General features: G+C 41.9%; 1 protein-coding gene across 4 annotated transcripts in view; it reads left to right on the top strand.

Moving 5' to 3' along the window:
- LOC149308718 (X-linked interleukin-1 receptor accessory protein-like 2) overlaps positions 1-17,042 on the top strand; it is a 473,813-nt gene that overhangs the window by 375,011 nt on the left and 81,760 nt on the right. For all 4 annotated transcript variants that reach the window (XM_089537157.1, XM_089537158.1, XM_089537155.1 and 1 more), the window contains one exon: positions 1,069-1,143. In XM_089537157.1, coding sequence (XP_089393283.1) covers positions 1,069-1,143 — 75 coding nt within the window. The remainder of the gene's footprint in view (positions 1-1,068; positions 1,144-17,042) is intronic.

Genomic DNA, 17,042 nt, shown 5'->3' with positions numbered 1-17,042 from the left:
CTAAATATCTCACAAAACTACAAATCCCAGAAGTCCATAGCATTGAGTCAGGGCTGTTAAAGCAGTTTCAAACAGAATTAATTCTACATTGTAGATGCAGCCTTGGTTGTGACAAAGTATTGGGGCTAACCTCCTTGCCAACTTATCTTAACAGCCAGCAGCAACTCTGAGTAATGGAAATCTCTTTTGCATTGAGTAACTGTCACAGCCTTGCTCATTTGTGGGAGCCCACTGGTAATGTCATCCTGCTACATTTTGACCATGAATTCATATATATATATATATATATATATATATATATACACACACACACACACACACACACACACACACATACATACTGCCTTTTTCCCAGGACAGGACACAAGGTGGGTAGAACGGACCCCTATAATTGGAGCAGCTCCCTCAAATTTAAGTTGGGATCTGGGGCACATTTAGAGTCATGACAATAATGCCACAACCATGAAAGTGCAGTATAACCAAATATAGAATTTCTATTTACTTCAGGTTACGGATATGAAACTGCAATACAGGGTGCCAGACTTTGTTTTTTGTGTGCATATGAGAGCTGTTGTGGAGTAGTGGTTTGAGTGTTGGACTATGACTGTGGAAACCAGGGTTCAATTCCCAGCATGGCCATGGAACCCACTAGGTGACCTTGGGTGAGTCACATGCTCTCAGCCTCAGGTGAAAGCAATGGCTAACCTCTTCTGAATCAACCTTGCCAAGAAAACTCCATGATAGGTTCACCATAAGTCTGAAATGAATTAAAGGCGCACAGCTCACAGACACAGATTTTTGTACAAATGAATTTTTCACAAAGTCACAAAAATACACACACACAAATCATCTCGTGGCACATGACAGTCCTAATGTTGAGTACTCTTATCAGTCAATCAGTCAGACTGATTTTCTTATCAAGGACTAGAAGATTTATAAGTATTTTTTACCTCTCTATGCACTTCCATGCTTTCTAGCACCTGCATCTGGATTAACTTAAGAAAACAATATCCTACTGTCTTGTCTAATTTCCCCCCATTCCTCTTTTGTCTCATTTCTCTATTCTAGCTTTAGTCACCAAGAGACCGCCTCAGCCTTTATACCCTATGGAGAATCAGACGACTTTTATAGATGTCCAGCTGGGTAAGTTGCTTCCTGGGAAGAAGAGACTCGCAAAAACTGAATGAAGCAAGCATGGTGTTACTAGATGCAAATCAATTGGCTGCTTTCTCATTTATAGTGGTAGGATTTATTGCAATGGCAGCTTAAGAAAATGAGTTTGTGCAACGTCGAGGAATGGTATGAATTGTCTGTTCAGTATGCATGGGCTGTGGTTCATTGTAGGAGATTATGGATGGATCCAGTACAAGTAACACCCATTGCTCATGGGACAATGATGTTAGTAAAAGGAAAGGTAGTTTCTAGGTCACTGAGACAGTGAATCCACTCCTGGTTTTAATTGAAAATTGAAAAAAAATCTCCCAAATGCTGAGACCATTTTCTGCATGCTTTAACATTAACATTACCAACCACCACTGGTGAAAAAGTCAGTGGTGTAATGGAACCAGTATTCTCAGGGATGAAGCATTGGGACATTTTCAGCTATAGGGATAATAAAATCATTTTTCATACCTCTCACCTTTCTTTGTTCCCTCGAAGCTCAACTACAATGTCCATAGAAAGGGAAGGCTTCCTAGTGTCAACACATTGTTATAATTTATGCTCTTTTGAGGTGGATTGGTTTTGAATGGTCAGTTAAGATGCATTGGTTTCTTTTGTAAGCAGGAAGAGATGAAACTCCTTGGGTTGTTGAGACAAGTTGACAGAGCTACCTCTAATATTTGGCTCTTGGCAATGTCACAATGGACAACTGCACTACAAGGGCTACAAACTACACCACTGAAGCACAGTGATGCATTCTCCATAATACTGAAGCAGAAGCGATGATGGAGGTTTATGAAGTGACGCTTGGTATGGAAACATTGTAATACTAGAAAGTGGGTCAACCAATAAAACTGTTTGGCAAAGGATTCACGGCAGAGAAAATGAAGTAATTCTTCATAGAATAAACACATGAATGATGGATTCATTGTCACAGCTCTTGTTGACAACCATTAAGATAGACATCTTTAACAGGACATTAACGAGATTCATGGAAGACTACAGGAACCTTCTCAAGCAAATACAGTGGGGCAGTGCAGACGGGTGATTTGCACCGTTCTTCTGGCAAACTAGGGCTAGATGAGGCTGGGCATTTACATGCCCAGATACCCTAATGTCCCGACACACCACCATCATGCCTCGCCTCCCTCCACACAGTACTGAGCTAAGGTGACCAATGCTCTCACTCAGTACCAGGCATCTCCTGGGCTCCCTTGCATCTTATCCATCACGGGGTCTTTATCCATGCTTTCATCTTTTCATACCCAATTCAGATTTTCAAGAAACGGGTGTGTTTTACCTGTAAAGAATAGCCATTATTAGTTTCCTGCTTATGATTTACCATGGAAATGAAAAGCAGTGCGTAAGTGGCGTCTGTGTGGAACTATGTTCTTCAATAAATCCAGCTACTTATGTGACCTAATTGCAGGCTCAAAGCTTAAATAATACCCCAAGCTCGCTTTGTTCTTCCTAAGAAGGCTTTTCTTCCATTCTTTTATGCGACAACCAAGATCAAAACAATTCTATCAAACTAAGACAGAAGCCGAAGCCTGGAGTGGCTATCCACTTGTTTTCTCTGTCCTCCACTTCCCAGTGCTAGAAATTTATAATGAGATTCCATGAGAACTCAAAGAAGAGAATAAAGAACATCATCCCAATTATATTAATTTCTTTTTGCCATGCTGGTGCACAGAGTAATTTAATCCTAAAAAGAAGACATCTGAGCAGTTATTTAACCAATCTCACATTCATAAGTTCTGACCCAAAACACTGATGATAGAAAGAAATATCATGTATCCCTTTAGTAATAAATATGTAAAAATATTTTAATGTAAATTTGTACTGTTTAATGAGACAATTTAAATGGCTATTTTTTATTTTTATTGTTAAGTTTTCAACCAATTTGATCTGTGAGCCACCTTGGGTCCCACTCTGGGAGAAGGGTGGCATATAAATCGAATAAGTAATAACTTTGTCATGCTTTGCAGAACAGACAAAAGATATCAGTGGATATTTTGACCCCATGTTACCTTATCTTCATGTTCTAAGGGTGCATCTACATTGTAGAAATAATGCAGTTTGACACCATTTTAAGTTCTGTAGCTCCAGTCTATGGGATCCTGGGATTTATCATTTTACAAGGTCTGTACCTGTCTCTGGCAAAGAGTGCCGGTGCTTCGCAAAACTACAAATCTCTGATTCTACAGTGTAGATGTATGTGCAGTGGGTGCAACAATATAAAAAGTTTTAACACAGGCATAAATGCCAGTGGGTGGTATCCTTGACCAACTGACCCCCAACATTCCCCCACTCTTGACTGATGCCAGCTTCAACCTTTTTGACAGGTTAGGCAAAGAACATGCAGCAACCCAAGGCTGTTTGTGTGTCTCTTGACCCCTTGACATTCCCAAGAAGACCTTTCTTCTGGCCATTAAAAAAGGCTTGGGATCAAACTTGTGGCTGCAGTATCGGCATTTAACCACTTTGCCACCAGGGCACCCTTTAATGATGCAGTTTGAAAGCACTTTTAAGTGCTGTAGCTCCATCCTATAGAATCCTGGGACCTGCACTTTTATAAGGTCTGCCAAAGAATGCTGGTGCCTCACAAAACTACAAATCCTAAGATTCTGTAGGATAGAACCACGGCATTTAAAGTGATGTCCAACTGCAATATTTCTACAGTGTAGATAAACCCTTGAATGTGACTGTGTGAGCATCATAACTGCTATTGGATCAGCTTTGTGATATTACTGTTGTGAACAATGGTGCTCCTTTCCTTATTTATTCATTTAAAACCAGTTTCTTCAGGTCACTGGGTGACACCAGAATGAGTGGAGATGGAAAAACTATCTCCCCCATAACATTGGAACATATTTTATGTGAAGGACCCCATCTGAACAATTTACTCAGCTTGTTTCCACAAAACAATACAATCTTCCTAGTTGTACAACACAAAACAATACAATTACAGTTATACAAAACAATATAATTTTCTTCCTTATTCTTAGTTAGCTTTAGAGCACTTGCCAGCTTTCTACTTTGCTGAGACAAATTTCAAACGTGGCTGGACCGGATTCTGCCTTTTTGCCCAGAAGGAAGAACAGATATTAAAAGTGGGCAAAATTTGCAAGCCCTTCTCATTCTTATTTAAATGAATAATTATAACAACAACAACAACAACAACAACACTTTTGAAATGTCTTCAAACCATGTCTTTTACATTGTTTTCACTAGTCATGAGAATGAGTTATGGGAATGTGCATGGCTCATGTACTCTGTAAATTACCGAATAGTAACATTCTGCTCTGCTATTTTGACCTTTTCAGCATTCTGCAATTTGCTCGCCTGTGCCATTCAGCTTTCTCCCTTGTTTACAGCTTTGTTAAATGGGCAAGAAGGAGCCGAATGGGCAGCCAATCAAAATACACAGTATTGAGAAAGGTCAGGATCATGCATCATGCTATTTTCCCCACCGTTGGCTATCAAAGATTACGGCATCTAGCTGTGTTTAATGGGCTGCCTTTTAATGAGAGAGAAAGGGACAATGGGATTTCCTAATTGGCTTCAATGGAGCAACAACAGAGCATTAATAATTACTAGATGTTGATTAAGACAGACAGAGACATATACACACACAAATACACACACACGGTTATATTATCTTGGGTGGCTTTTCAAGAAAAGGTACCATGCAGGAATCCTGTCAAAGTTCTGAGACAGCTTTCTCCAATCTGGTGTTTTCCAGATGTTTTGGACTACAGTTCCTATCTGCTTCAGCTAAAAGGGAGTCCTGGTCATGCAGTGGTTAAATGCCAGTGCTGCAGCAACTCACAGCCACAAGGTTGTGAGTTCGATCCCAGGTAGGGATCCAGAGTCCACTCAACCTGGCATCTTTCCGTAGGTCGCTAAAATGAGTACCCAGCTTGTTGGGGGGCAATTGGCGTACATATTGTAAACCGCTTAGGGACTGCTAGTTCACTGATAGGCAATATAGAAATGTACTTTCTATTGCTATAAATGACCAATGGTGAGGATTCATGGGAGGGGGTGGTGGTAAATCAATGAAAGATCAAGAATGAGAAAATTCAAAAAGGACATTGAGAAACGGGAGCCATGTGTCCAAAGGTGGGCGACTAAAATGGTGAAGGGTCTGAAAACCCTATGAGGAATGTCTTAGGGAGCTGGGGATGTTTAGTCTGGAGAAGAGAAGGTTAAGAAGTGATATGATACCCCTGTTTAAATACTTGAAGGGATGTCATATTGAGGAGGGATCAAACCTGTTTTCTGCTGTTCCAGAGAACAGGACCCAGAACAATGGATCAAGCTACAGGAAAAGAGATTCCACCTCAACATTAGGAGGAACTTCCTGATAGTAAGGGCTGTTTGACAGTGGAACACACTTCCTCTGAGAGTGATGGAGTCTCCTTCCTTGGAGGTCTTTAAACAGAGGCTGGATGGTCATCTGAAGGGGATGCTTTGACTGAGAGCTCCTGCATGGCAGAATGGGGTTGGACTGGATGGCTTTAGTCTTCCAAGTGTTTTGGACTTCAATTCCCAGAAGGGCGCAGCCAACTTGCCCAAAAGTCAGGAATTCTGGAGGCTGAAGTCCTAAACATCTGGAGGACTAAAGTTTGAGAGTCACTGCCTTAGACAGAGCAGGGATGTAGGTCACTAGGCCACATCTTCACTACTCTGGAGACACGTTTTGTGTTTCTCCTAAAGCGACAGCTATGTATCTACAACAAATGGCCTCTTGTGCAAATGTGTCATCTCCATCTCCCAGGTTTTTGGTGGTGGATTTCCTCCCCTTTTGGGGTGATTCACAAGGGCCCACCCTAGTGCAGAGAGATGTATTACAGCCTTTTGGGAATCCTGGCATTGTAATCACAAGCATTTCAATAGGGCTTGTGCAAATAAATGATATCAGTTTAACTTCCAACAGAGTTCCAATCTAATAGTTTATTGCGAGGGCCTCTAATTATGTAGCTCACAAATGGTCTTGCATGCTTTGCTGCTCAAGCTTCCTCTGACTCTCTGCTAACTCAAAGCATTTTCCACTCTCCGCTGCCCAAGCTGAATAGTCTGTGGGCACAGGAATTTACATATATTACAGCTATCCATGATTAAGCTACAAATTATAGTTCACTGATCCAAAGACAATGACTAGAGCTGGGTGAATAATTAATTAACAACAGGTAATTTATTCGGTGGATTCGTGCCTCCCTTCTCTCTTTGCAAATTGGACATGTACAGACAGAGGGAGGGCTCCTCTGTTGCATTCAAATGATTTTGATAAATAATAATGCTTTCCTTATCTGGACTGCTTGTGATTCCTTGCCAGAATTCATTAAATAGAAGCCACGATAGTATTGTTGTCAGTGTCAGTAGGGTGGTGAATCCACTATGTGTTTTAATCCAAACTTTAACAGAGCTATCCAAGAGGGTGAACTCTTCGTCCAAATAGGTTCAGCACTCAGAATCTTAGTCGTAGAATCGTAGAATCATAGAGTTGGAAGAGACCACAAGGGCCATCCAGTCCAACCCCACTTGAGATAGCTCCATTGAAGTTTGGACTAAGAAAGAGAGCAGATTCCCTGCCCATTTGATATGGGGACAACTGGCTCCTACTAAGTCTAAGGCAAGGCTAAGCAACTTCAATGAGCACCTTAACCACCGCTAACACATTGAGATACCACAACCACTGGTATTCAGTGGCTGCTACCAAGGATCCTGGAGCTGCTGCTGTTGCTACAAAAATTTAGCAAAATTTAGCAACAATGGCAGCTGTGTTTAGTGAAGCAGGCTGCCAAAGTTTCCTCCGCTGGAGCTTGGAAAGGTTACTTTTTTGGACGACAACTCCCAGAATCTCAAAGTCAACATGGTCATTGGCTCAAGGCTTGGATCTCCAGACACCACTGCAGAAAGGAAGGCAAGGGAAGGTGGAAAATGAGAGGAAAGAAGGGTTTTGACATCTCCCCTAATTTCAGGGGAGTACTTTTCTCCCTGTAGAGTTAGCCATACTATTATTATCTGCAGAAGCAGAATGGGAGATAGATACGGATGCAAGACAGCCAGGTTCAGGGTATGTGCAATTGGGGTTTTGGGGGCTGCCACATGCTTTAAAGTTCTGCTTCTCTCTCATGGTATCTTTATTTAATTATTTATGTAACAGCCTGCCTTTCTCCCAGGGCAGAACCAAATCAGCTTATAGAATTTTAACTTCATAATTTTAATATGAATGAAAGCAAAAGACAGCCATAACATTAGAAGACAATTTAAGAACATTTCAATAAGCAATCAGATTAAAACCAAGCATGGAACATAAAAAAAAATATAAGAAAGGCAAAAGAAAAAGTACAACATTCCTGTGAAAAAAACCCTTCTGCAGCAACCAGTTATTAACCAAAAACTGCCCTTGCTTAGTGAAAGGCAGCAGTAAGGGCCAGGCTAGCCTCCCATGGAAGTGAAATCCATGGCTGCCAAGAGCCCCCCCTCCACCAACCAGACTGCTGAGGATGGTGAGAACCAAAAAGCAAAAAGACTTTCTCCAAATATTTGAAAATTCGGGTGGACTTGACACTAACAAAATTCCTTTCAAAAGTCCCTATACTCTAACAATGGAAACATCTAAACCTCCTGCAGTTCATGACCTGGAAATATTTTAAGTGTTATGGACTGAGTTTTTAGCTTCATTTTTGTTTGGATGTTGCTCATCACACAATATTGTGAGCTATTTTTAAGTTCTTCGGGGAGACTCTTAGGGAACTTTTCTTATGGGGCTGGGATTGTCGTTGCCAAGTGGTCATGACTGACACTAGACAATATGGAGATTGACAAGTGTTTTCTCCTCAGGCATGCTGTTTTCATGAGATGACTACATTTGCTAAAGGAAGCAGGGAGAATGATGTGTTGATTTGTGCCCCAGACAGAATGAATCCGCATGCTCAATTTACATGATAGCTGACAGTTGGCCAGGAAAGAAGAGACACTTGAGTAAGTGATAGTCAATAGGTGATTAGCTTATCATCAACACCCAGCTTGGCTCTTGTTGTTGGATAATTGCATGGTATGATAAGAGGAAATTATCTGTGATCATTGATCAATTAATAGGTTACAACAGCAATTTCTCTTATTCTGGTTATGAAATCATAGCTTCACGTATAACGCATGGACTCATTCTTGCACTTCAAAAGTGCCTAGTTACTTTTAGACTATAAGCCAGCAGGAAGGGGCTGTTTTATCATCAGTTGTTACATTTCACTTAGCTGTTTTAGTGACTATCTAAATACATGAGAGTAGGAACAAGATGAGCCAGCATAGTGTAGTTGTTTGAGCATTAGACTATGACTCTGAAGACCAAGGTTTATTTGTTTATTTATTATTCAAATCCTGGCTGGGCCATGTAAACCCACTGGGTGATGTTAGACAAGTCACACTCTTTCATCCTCAGAGGATGGTAATGGCAAACTCCTCTGAAGAACCTTGCCAAGAAAAATCCTGTGATATGTTCAACTTAGAGTCGCCCTAAGTTGGAAATGACTTGATGGCACACAACAACAAGAAGGAACAAGATGGTGCAAAACACCAGTTGGTGGTGCCTTGCCAGATCTCATTGAAAGTCCATCTTGACTACCATCCTGCTTCCCATAATAGCCAATCATATCCACCAAGAAACCTCACAAGGGCACGGGACAGACTATCCTGGTGCCTTGCTTTGCTCCATGGGGAAGCTGCAGCTTCCAGATCGCGGGACTTCCCTGAGGCGTGATGATGACACTGCAGTGCACCAATGGTGCACTCGCGGCATCATAATGGTGCCACGACATGCAGACACTAAGCGTCCTTCATGTCAGAATGGTGGTGCCCATCTGTACAGGGTGCCACCATTTTGATGCCCTCATCACGTGTGAGGGGCGTCTGGAAGCGCCACCCCTCGCACGTGATGAGGGCGCACTATAGCACCTGTCTGTATAGCGCCAAGAAGAATAATATCCCTCTCCCACTGACGCATCCAAGAAATTGTCATATTACATCAGAATCTGGACAATTCACATATTCACCATTGTGATCATAACAGATATTTCATTGTCAGTGAATCAGTGCATTCCCCTAGATCATTGTTTCCCAAACTTTGGTACTCCAGGTGTTTTGGACATCAGCTGTCAGCTTGGCCAGTGATAAAGAATTCTGAGGACTGGAATCCAAAACATCTGGAGGACCTCTAGGTTATAGTGACCATCACACATTTTGTGGCAGTGGTGCTCATACTACAAGGTAAGCAAAGTATTCCTTGCTCACCCAGGAAACATCAGATCTATACAGAACATGGGGGGATGGTTCTTGCTTTTGAGCACCGCAGCCCCACAGAACATCCAGTGCAATAGTGTTTCTTGTTCTAAAATATTAACCTAGCAATCTTCCGCTGTTCTGTTACCACCATTTACTTTCCCCAAACTTTTATAACTCTTTTTTTAAAAAATGAAAACCAAAGGCATTTGACTTTCTAGTAGACAATAATAGATGATGATGGGATTAAAGGGAAATAGAACAGCTGGCTAAGTTTATCATTTTTCATTTCTTTGCATTACACTCTTGATTGAAATCACTGGTTTCAACACTTATGCTGATTGTGTTGAACCTAATTTATTTCCTGACTCAGACCAGAACAAGACACAAGAGTAACTCTAAATGGATGACTCCTCCAATTCAAAAAAGCTCAGCAGAAAGCTCCATCCTTGGTGTCAGAAATTTAATAGGTTGACAGAACAACCTGTTTTGAATGAGTGTGCAAGTTGCCAGGTGCTAGTTTACACCTAAGAAGAACCTGTCGTTTTCATGGAACAATTTTTGCAATGCATTCTTCTCCATCTGGTACTTTCTCCAACCAACCAAATCCACCCCAAAAAACAAACAAAAAAAAAACCCCATCAATCTTAATATGTTCAATTGCATTGAGTCTATGGGTCTGTTCTAGTAGAGACTTCCAATTGGATTTAAGTCATTGTGTTTGATCTGACGCTGAGTGACATATCACATCCCTGGTTAGGAATGTATTATTAAGAGATGCAAACCATTGTGAACCTGATCTCTAGTACTGATTGGAGGTGATACGAAAATCTGGAAGAATCAGGCTGCTTCTACACTGCAGAATTAATGCAGTTTGACACTGCTTTAACTACTATGGCTCAATGCTATGGAATTCTAGGATTTGTAGTTTCGTGAGATATTTAGCCTGCTCTCTCAGAGCACTCTGGTGCCACAACAAACTGCAAATCCCAGGATTCCATAGGATGGAGCCATAGCAATTAAAGTGGTGTCAGGCTGCATTAATTCTGCCATACGGCAGCGTTTCTAATGTGGATGTAGTAATTGCAGCAGAAGAGATTCATCTTGAATCTAGCTTCTATCCAGTTCTATCTGATTAACTTTCCACTTCCAGCTACATATTCAAATTCTTGCACAAGCTGCGTGAAATTTGGAGAATGGGACCTCTTATTGGAAGCAATGGGCAGCAGATGTATTTGGATATGCAGCTGGATACACATCCCACTGAAAAGAAATATACACCATCTCCACAGAGATAAAGATTTGCATAAATAAAGAACATCCAAGAAGTAGGTTCTTGTGGATGTCTGGGACTATGGGGCCAGGAAAGCAGGAAATGCCACAGAAAGAATGGGGCAAGTTTCACACCTTCCTGAATCTGGCATTATTCTCAATGGCAAAAACAAAATAATAAAACAAATACTTTTGTCTTTGTTGATCATTGGGAAATGGCATTGGAGCCCATAAATACTGTATCCAAAAGCAAACTCTTTGTAGCCTTGAGTTCAAGCTTTGCATTCATAATGTATTGGTGGTAATTAAGGTCAGGAGCCCAGGCTGGGAATAATAGGAAAAGCACATGAATAAATGATGCACAAATATTGGAGGGGGAAAATACTGGAATATTCCTCCTTTTTTTCATTTTTGGAAAGTTAGGACTTGCTGGCTTTGTGCGGAGGGGGGAGGCAGGAGGATGTGTCTCACACCAAGATACATATCAAGCGTCTAGATAATAAGTGACACAGCACAGGAGGGATTTGGCAAGTGTTGTCTCCATTCTGTGCACAGAGAGTAAGGATTTTTCATTTCATCCATCATTCACAGCTCACTGCAGTGCTTCCAAAAAGTCACTTAAACTTATCCAGCCTGGGAAACTATGGGATGGAAAGAGGCCAAGGCATCAGTATGGTGCATCCTCTTATCACACTTTGTCTGCATCCAATGATACAAGCTGGCTCGAAGTCATCATTGTTAGCAGTAGATTGTACTTATATATCTCAAGGAATGTTGTGTTCGGAGGTTCACAGTGTGTGCAGCTTTTTCCTTGGTCCTGGAGTAACCTCTGCCTACAAGTTCAAATTGGGGAAAAACCTTTTGAAGTATTGGCAAAGAGAGGCTAGAAAGTGAACAAAATAAAAAATTGAACTCACCCCTCTCAAAAAGGTAGTTTAGGTCTGAACCATAAGGTACTATTCCTCCCAGGCTAAAGAAATGGTTATGTATAGACAGAAACAGTTATATATGGACAGCTGGAGCCAGTGTGGTGTCATGGTTTGAGCGCTGGACTATGACTCTGGGGAGCAGGGTTCAAATCCCAACTTGGAGATGAAAAACCTTGGGCAAATCACACTCTCAGCCTCAGAGGAAGGAAATGGCAACCCCCCTCTGAGAAAACTTGCTAAGGAAATCCTGTGATAGGCTCGCCATAAGTCAGAAATGACTTGAAGGCAAACAACACACTACACATTGTTTTAAAAAATAATATACAGCCTCCTAGTTCCTGATGAGGGTCTGCTTGGGAAGGAGGATGACCTGAACTGAGCCTCTACCTGCCCCACTATCACCATGAAATGAATATACAGTGCTATATAAATAAAGCATAATTATCATCATCATCATCTTCCATTGAGCCAGACTGTTATCTTTTCTGTTGAGGCACTCCATTTGTGGAACACTCTCCCCTTGGAGGTCTGATAGCTGGCTTCATTCCAGTGTGCCAAGTTAAACCACAGCTTTTTATTAGAATCATAGAATCATAGAATCATAAAGTTGAAAGAGGCCACAAGGGCCATCCAGTCCAACCCCCTGCCATGCAGGAAATCCAAATCAAAGCATCCCCGACAGATGGCCATCCAGCCTCTACTTAAAGACCTCCAAGGAAGAAGACTCCACTACACTCTGAAGGAGTTTGTTCCACTGTCGAACAGCCCTTACTCTCAGGAAGTTCCTCCTAATGTTGAGGTGGAATCTCTTTTGCTGTAGCTTGGATCCATTGCTCCGTGTCCTAGTCTCTGGAGCAGCAGAAAACAAGCTTGCTCCCTCCTCAATATGACATCCCTTCAAATATTTAAACAGGGCTATCATATCGCCTCTTAATCTTCTTTTCTAAAGCTGTTAGTTTTTATGAAAGCCTTTGCTCTATACTTGATTTCCCCCAACAGGGGCATCACTTGGGGGTTGGGTGTGGACCACATCAGACTACATCTTAGGGGGGATCTCTCTACATACCTGGTGGGTCAGTTGCTCCAGCCTGGCCCAAGGGGGAAAAAACAGCCACCCCCTCTGCCAACTAGTCCACCTCTGCTGGCCATCGGCTACAGCCATTGCTGTCCAGTAGCCACCTCCATTACCTGTGTTATATTGAGATATTGCACAGTAAATCTGTATACAGAGCATGGAGCAATGCTGAAGTGCATGGAGTCCATACCAGGGCAGCAGTTTGCTGAATAGTTGGTGATAATTTTGCCTGGCAGGAGGAACAAAGCTTTAGCATCTCACTCACATGCAGTTCTGCTTCCTTTTCAAAGAACTCCACCTCATTAAGCATTGCAGGTCTTAAAACCTGTATTAACCATTATCAGCCAGGCTCAGCACCATTACTTAGTCAGCAAAGGCCTCAGGTATGGATTATATAAAAATAAACACTTTCATTCTTGCGGTGGGGGGGGGGGGGTGGATTATAGTATGACACAGATCATTTTACCTGAAGTGGGACCTGGCCTCTTCCTCCCTCCCTCCCTCTCTCACACACATCTTTTTCTTTGCCGTTCTCACTGGCTATAAAAGGAGATCATGAATAACTTTGAATTTTGCTCTCATCCCAAGTGAACAGCTCTCAGATTGTTTGTATTAGAAGCTCTGTAGATCTCGAGAAAAGGCTTGCTTAAAGATTTCCGAGGCACTGATAAGGTAAAGTTCTGTTTTCCACTAGGACCTGAGTAGATCTTATATGCATTGCTGCCACAAGACATAGTTTTCATTCAATCATAGTTCCCTTCATAAATGTTTGCCCAGTTGGTTTTCAATCACTCTCCTGAGATGAGTTCCACAGTTGCCCCTTAATCTCTGAATGCATTTTACATATGCTCTCAAACATCTGTACATGTTGAGTCTATGTTTCCCAAAATTCTGAAATCTGAAATGTTCCAAAATCCAAAATTGTCCACAGGGGTAGGTGAGATAATGACACATTTGCTTTCTGATGGTTCAGTGTACACAAACTTTGAGGCTGAACAGACCACCCCATGGGGTGGCCTGCAGCCACTTCTTTCTTTGCTGGATTGGGGCTGCAGCAACTACACACCATGGCCCCAATCTAACCTTTCTGCGGTGTAAAAAGGAGCCACAAAAAGCATGCCAGGCTGGTATGCTTCCATTCTTAAACTAGTGTGATTATGGAGGGACAGCAGGCTGGCGTGATAAACTCCTGAATACCAGTTGCTTGGGATCAGCCACTAGAAAGAAATACATCCTCCATCCCTATTGCGCCATGGAAAGAGTGCCATAGCACTGCGGCTTTTCTGTGCTCCTTTGGTGCTGCATCATCTGGACACAGTGCCAGAGGAGCACTGTGATTTCACCTGCTGTGTGGTTGGGACCTGCTGTGTGGCTGGGCACATGGTGTGACAGTGGCATCAGGGCAGTGTGGACGTCATGCCCCCACTCTGCCCTGAAGCCGGTGTTTATCACTGGTCTGTCGAGGCAGTCAGTTTCATGCACAAAACATTTTTTTAAAACTATGTATAAAATTACACAGCTGGTTTTGGGTGGCAGTTGGAAAACTGATCATGCAACCATGGATTGCCAAAGTGCTATCCTGGGGAAAAGTGTGATAAAAATGATGCCTGGCTGGTATGCTTCCATTCTTAAATTAGCATGATTATGGAGGGACAGCAGGCTGGCGTGATAAACCTCTGAATACCAGTTGCTTGGGATCAGCCACTGGAAAGAAATACATCCTCCATTCCTTTCTTATGGGTGTTTTAGGAGCACCTAAAAATTGGTGAAAAATGATAACTGCCACTATGAGAAAAGAGCTGTTTTAGTCTCATCCAACAAATCTCTTCTTAAGCTTTTATGCATGATAACAAAAATGAATTGCTGACGTAATTATTGATTTTGTCATAGCCTGGGAACATACATGTTTTGGATTGCAGATCCCAGAACTCCCATGCCAGCATGCATTTTCTAGGCTTGGGAAATGGACAGTTTCTGTCAGCAGCCAAGTTATACTAGACAGAGGATCTATATTGTTTTAGCAGCAAGGAGAGCATATGTGAAGTGCCTACAGATGTAATAGAGTTAGTGGGATCTCCCAGGGTTTGGGGCTTGAGAATCTTCTTTAAAAGAGGAGATTTCTGTCTTGAGTTTCTGCAGGAACAATGCTTGAAGATATTTTCATATATATATATATATATATATATATATATCCCAGAATCCTCCATCCACCATGGACCATTATCCAAGTTCTGATCATGCTTTCAAGTTGTTTGTGCCTTCAAGTCATTTCCAATATAATGATAGCCCTGTTTAAATATTTGAAGGGGTGTCATATTGATGAGGGAGCAAGCTTGTTTTCCTTGTCCTGAGACTAGGACCCGGAGCAATGGATGCAAGCTCCAGGAAAAGAGATTCTACCTCAACATTAGGAGGAACTTCCTGACAGTAAGGGCTGTCCGACAGTGGAACATACTCCCTCGGAGTGTAGTGGATCCTTGGAGATCTTTAAGCAGAGGCTAGATGGCCATCTGTCAGGGATACTTTGATTTGGATTTCTTGCATGGCATGGGGTTGGACTGGATGGCCCTTGCGGTCTCTTCCAACTCTATGATTCTATGATTCTATGAACAACAATAAAAAAAACCCCAACCACTCTTATATACTTGGAGCATACAGTATTTCTCTCTGCCTATTGATTCAGAACCCACAGCCATTTAAGAGAAAGGGCTTGAACGTTAAAAGGTTATTTTATTCTTTTTTAAAAAAATAAGCAGACAATGAGTTAGCAATTCCATGCTGTGTAATGTTAGCTGTCAGACCTTGGACAAGAGTTACATTATGTTCCTGTAACAGCTGAGAAAGTGGCTTTATCACTTGTCAAGATATTTTTCCCCTCTGGCAGAGAGTGAAGCAGCTTGGTTCTGATTCAAAGACAGGGCTGGTTGTCTTTGATATCCTAGATAAATGCTTGGATAGTTAATTTTTAATTGCTTTATTGCCAGAAGTTTTCAATGAAGCCATAAAAATAGTGAGGAGAGGGGGAGGGAGATCAGCCTAATTGCCTCAAGATGGATCTGCAATGCATAAATTTCTTGTTTAATGGAACTAGTAATAGACCACCTGTTTCAGTTGCCTTTTTCCATTCAGCCCATGAATTAATAGTTCTCTCATATGTGCACCGAGTGAAATTGAAATTGCACACTTGGAAATTCAGTGGTTCCCCCCGCCCCTTCTCCTTTTTACACTTCATCTGGGGACATTCAATCTTATTCTGTGGATGGTTCCAAACTCATTACGTTTGCCTTAAAAAAATTAATTCATGCATGGTGCTTATTCCATTTCCATGGTCAGTCTGAATACTCTCAGCCTTGTTTTTGGACCACAGTGAAACCATGACCATGCCTGGTACATAATCAGCATGGCGCATCATGAAACAGAGAGACAAATGTAAGCAGAGAGTGTTCCTGTCAGTGGGAGATTTCTGATTCTGGCCTTGATGTTAAACTTCCAGGGCTCTTTAAAAGATTGAATTGCTGCATCAAGTCAACTAGTAAGTGAGTTTTAGATATTCTAGAGGCTGCATCCACACTGCAGAGAGAAACCGGCTTGACACCAATTTAACTGCCACGGCTCAATGCCATGGAATTCTGAGAATTGTTTCCCAGAATTCCAGAGCACTGAGTCATGGCAGTGCCAAACTGGATTATTTCTGCAATGCAGATGCAGCCCTAGTCTAGTTAATGGTTTGACTGTGTCATGGAAAGCTTAATGGACACACCAGTCAGTGTTATTGCTTGTTGTAGTTCTGGTTGTGTGCCTGCAAGTCAATTTTTTTTAACTTATGGTCTTTGTTGTTGTTTTTTTACTTAGGGTTTTCTTGGACAGTTTCTTCAGAGGAGGTTTGCCATTGCCATCCTCTGAGGCTGAGAGAGTGTGGCTTGCCCAAAGTCACCTGGTGTGTTTTTATGCTCAAGCAGGGCATCAAGCCCTGATCTCTAGGGTTGTAGTCCAACACTTATACCATTAAATGATGAAAGCTAGCCAGTTAGGAAGTAAGAGAAGCCATTTATTACCTCTCTCAGACAACAACAGAACAGAAATGTCCAACGTGCTGTGCCACGTACTGATGAAATTCTATTATGACACTATCCACACAAGCTGGGATAAGTGTGAATTGTTTAGGCCTTGGACACATTTTTAGACACTGAAGGGAACTTATCTGTGCCACATTAGTTTCCTGAGCAAAAGTGATCGCCCTTGAATAACTCACTTTCCAGGCACTGCAAATGTGTGCGCAGATTCATGTGTGCTTTTTCCAGTGGATGGCAGCTGATTCT

This window comes from Sceloporus occidentalis, unplaced genomic scaffold (genome assembly GCF_023333645.1).
Source record: "Sceloporus occidentalis isolate IW3139 unplaced genomic scaffold, rSceOcc1.0.p SCAF_8, whole genome shotgun sequence".
In the NCBI taxonomy this organism is placed as follows: domain Eukaryota; kingdom Metazoa; phylum Chordata; class Lepidosauria; order Squamata; family Phrynosomatidae; genus Sceloporus; species Sceloporus occidentalis.
This window is presented reverse-complemented; position numbering and strand designations above follow the sequence as displayed.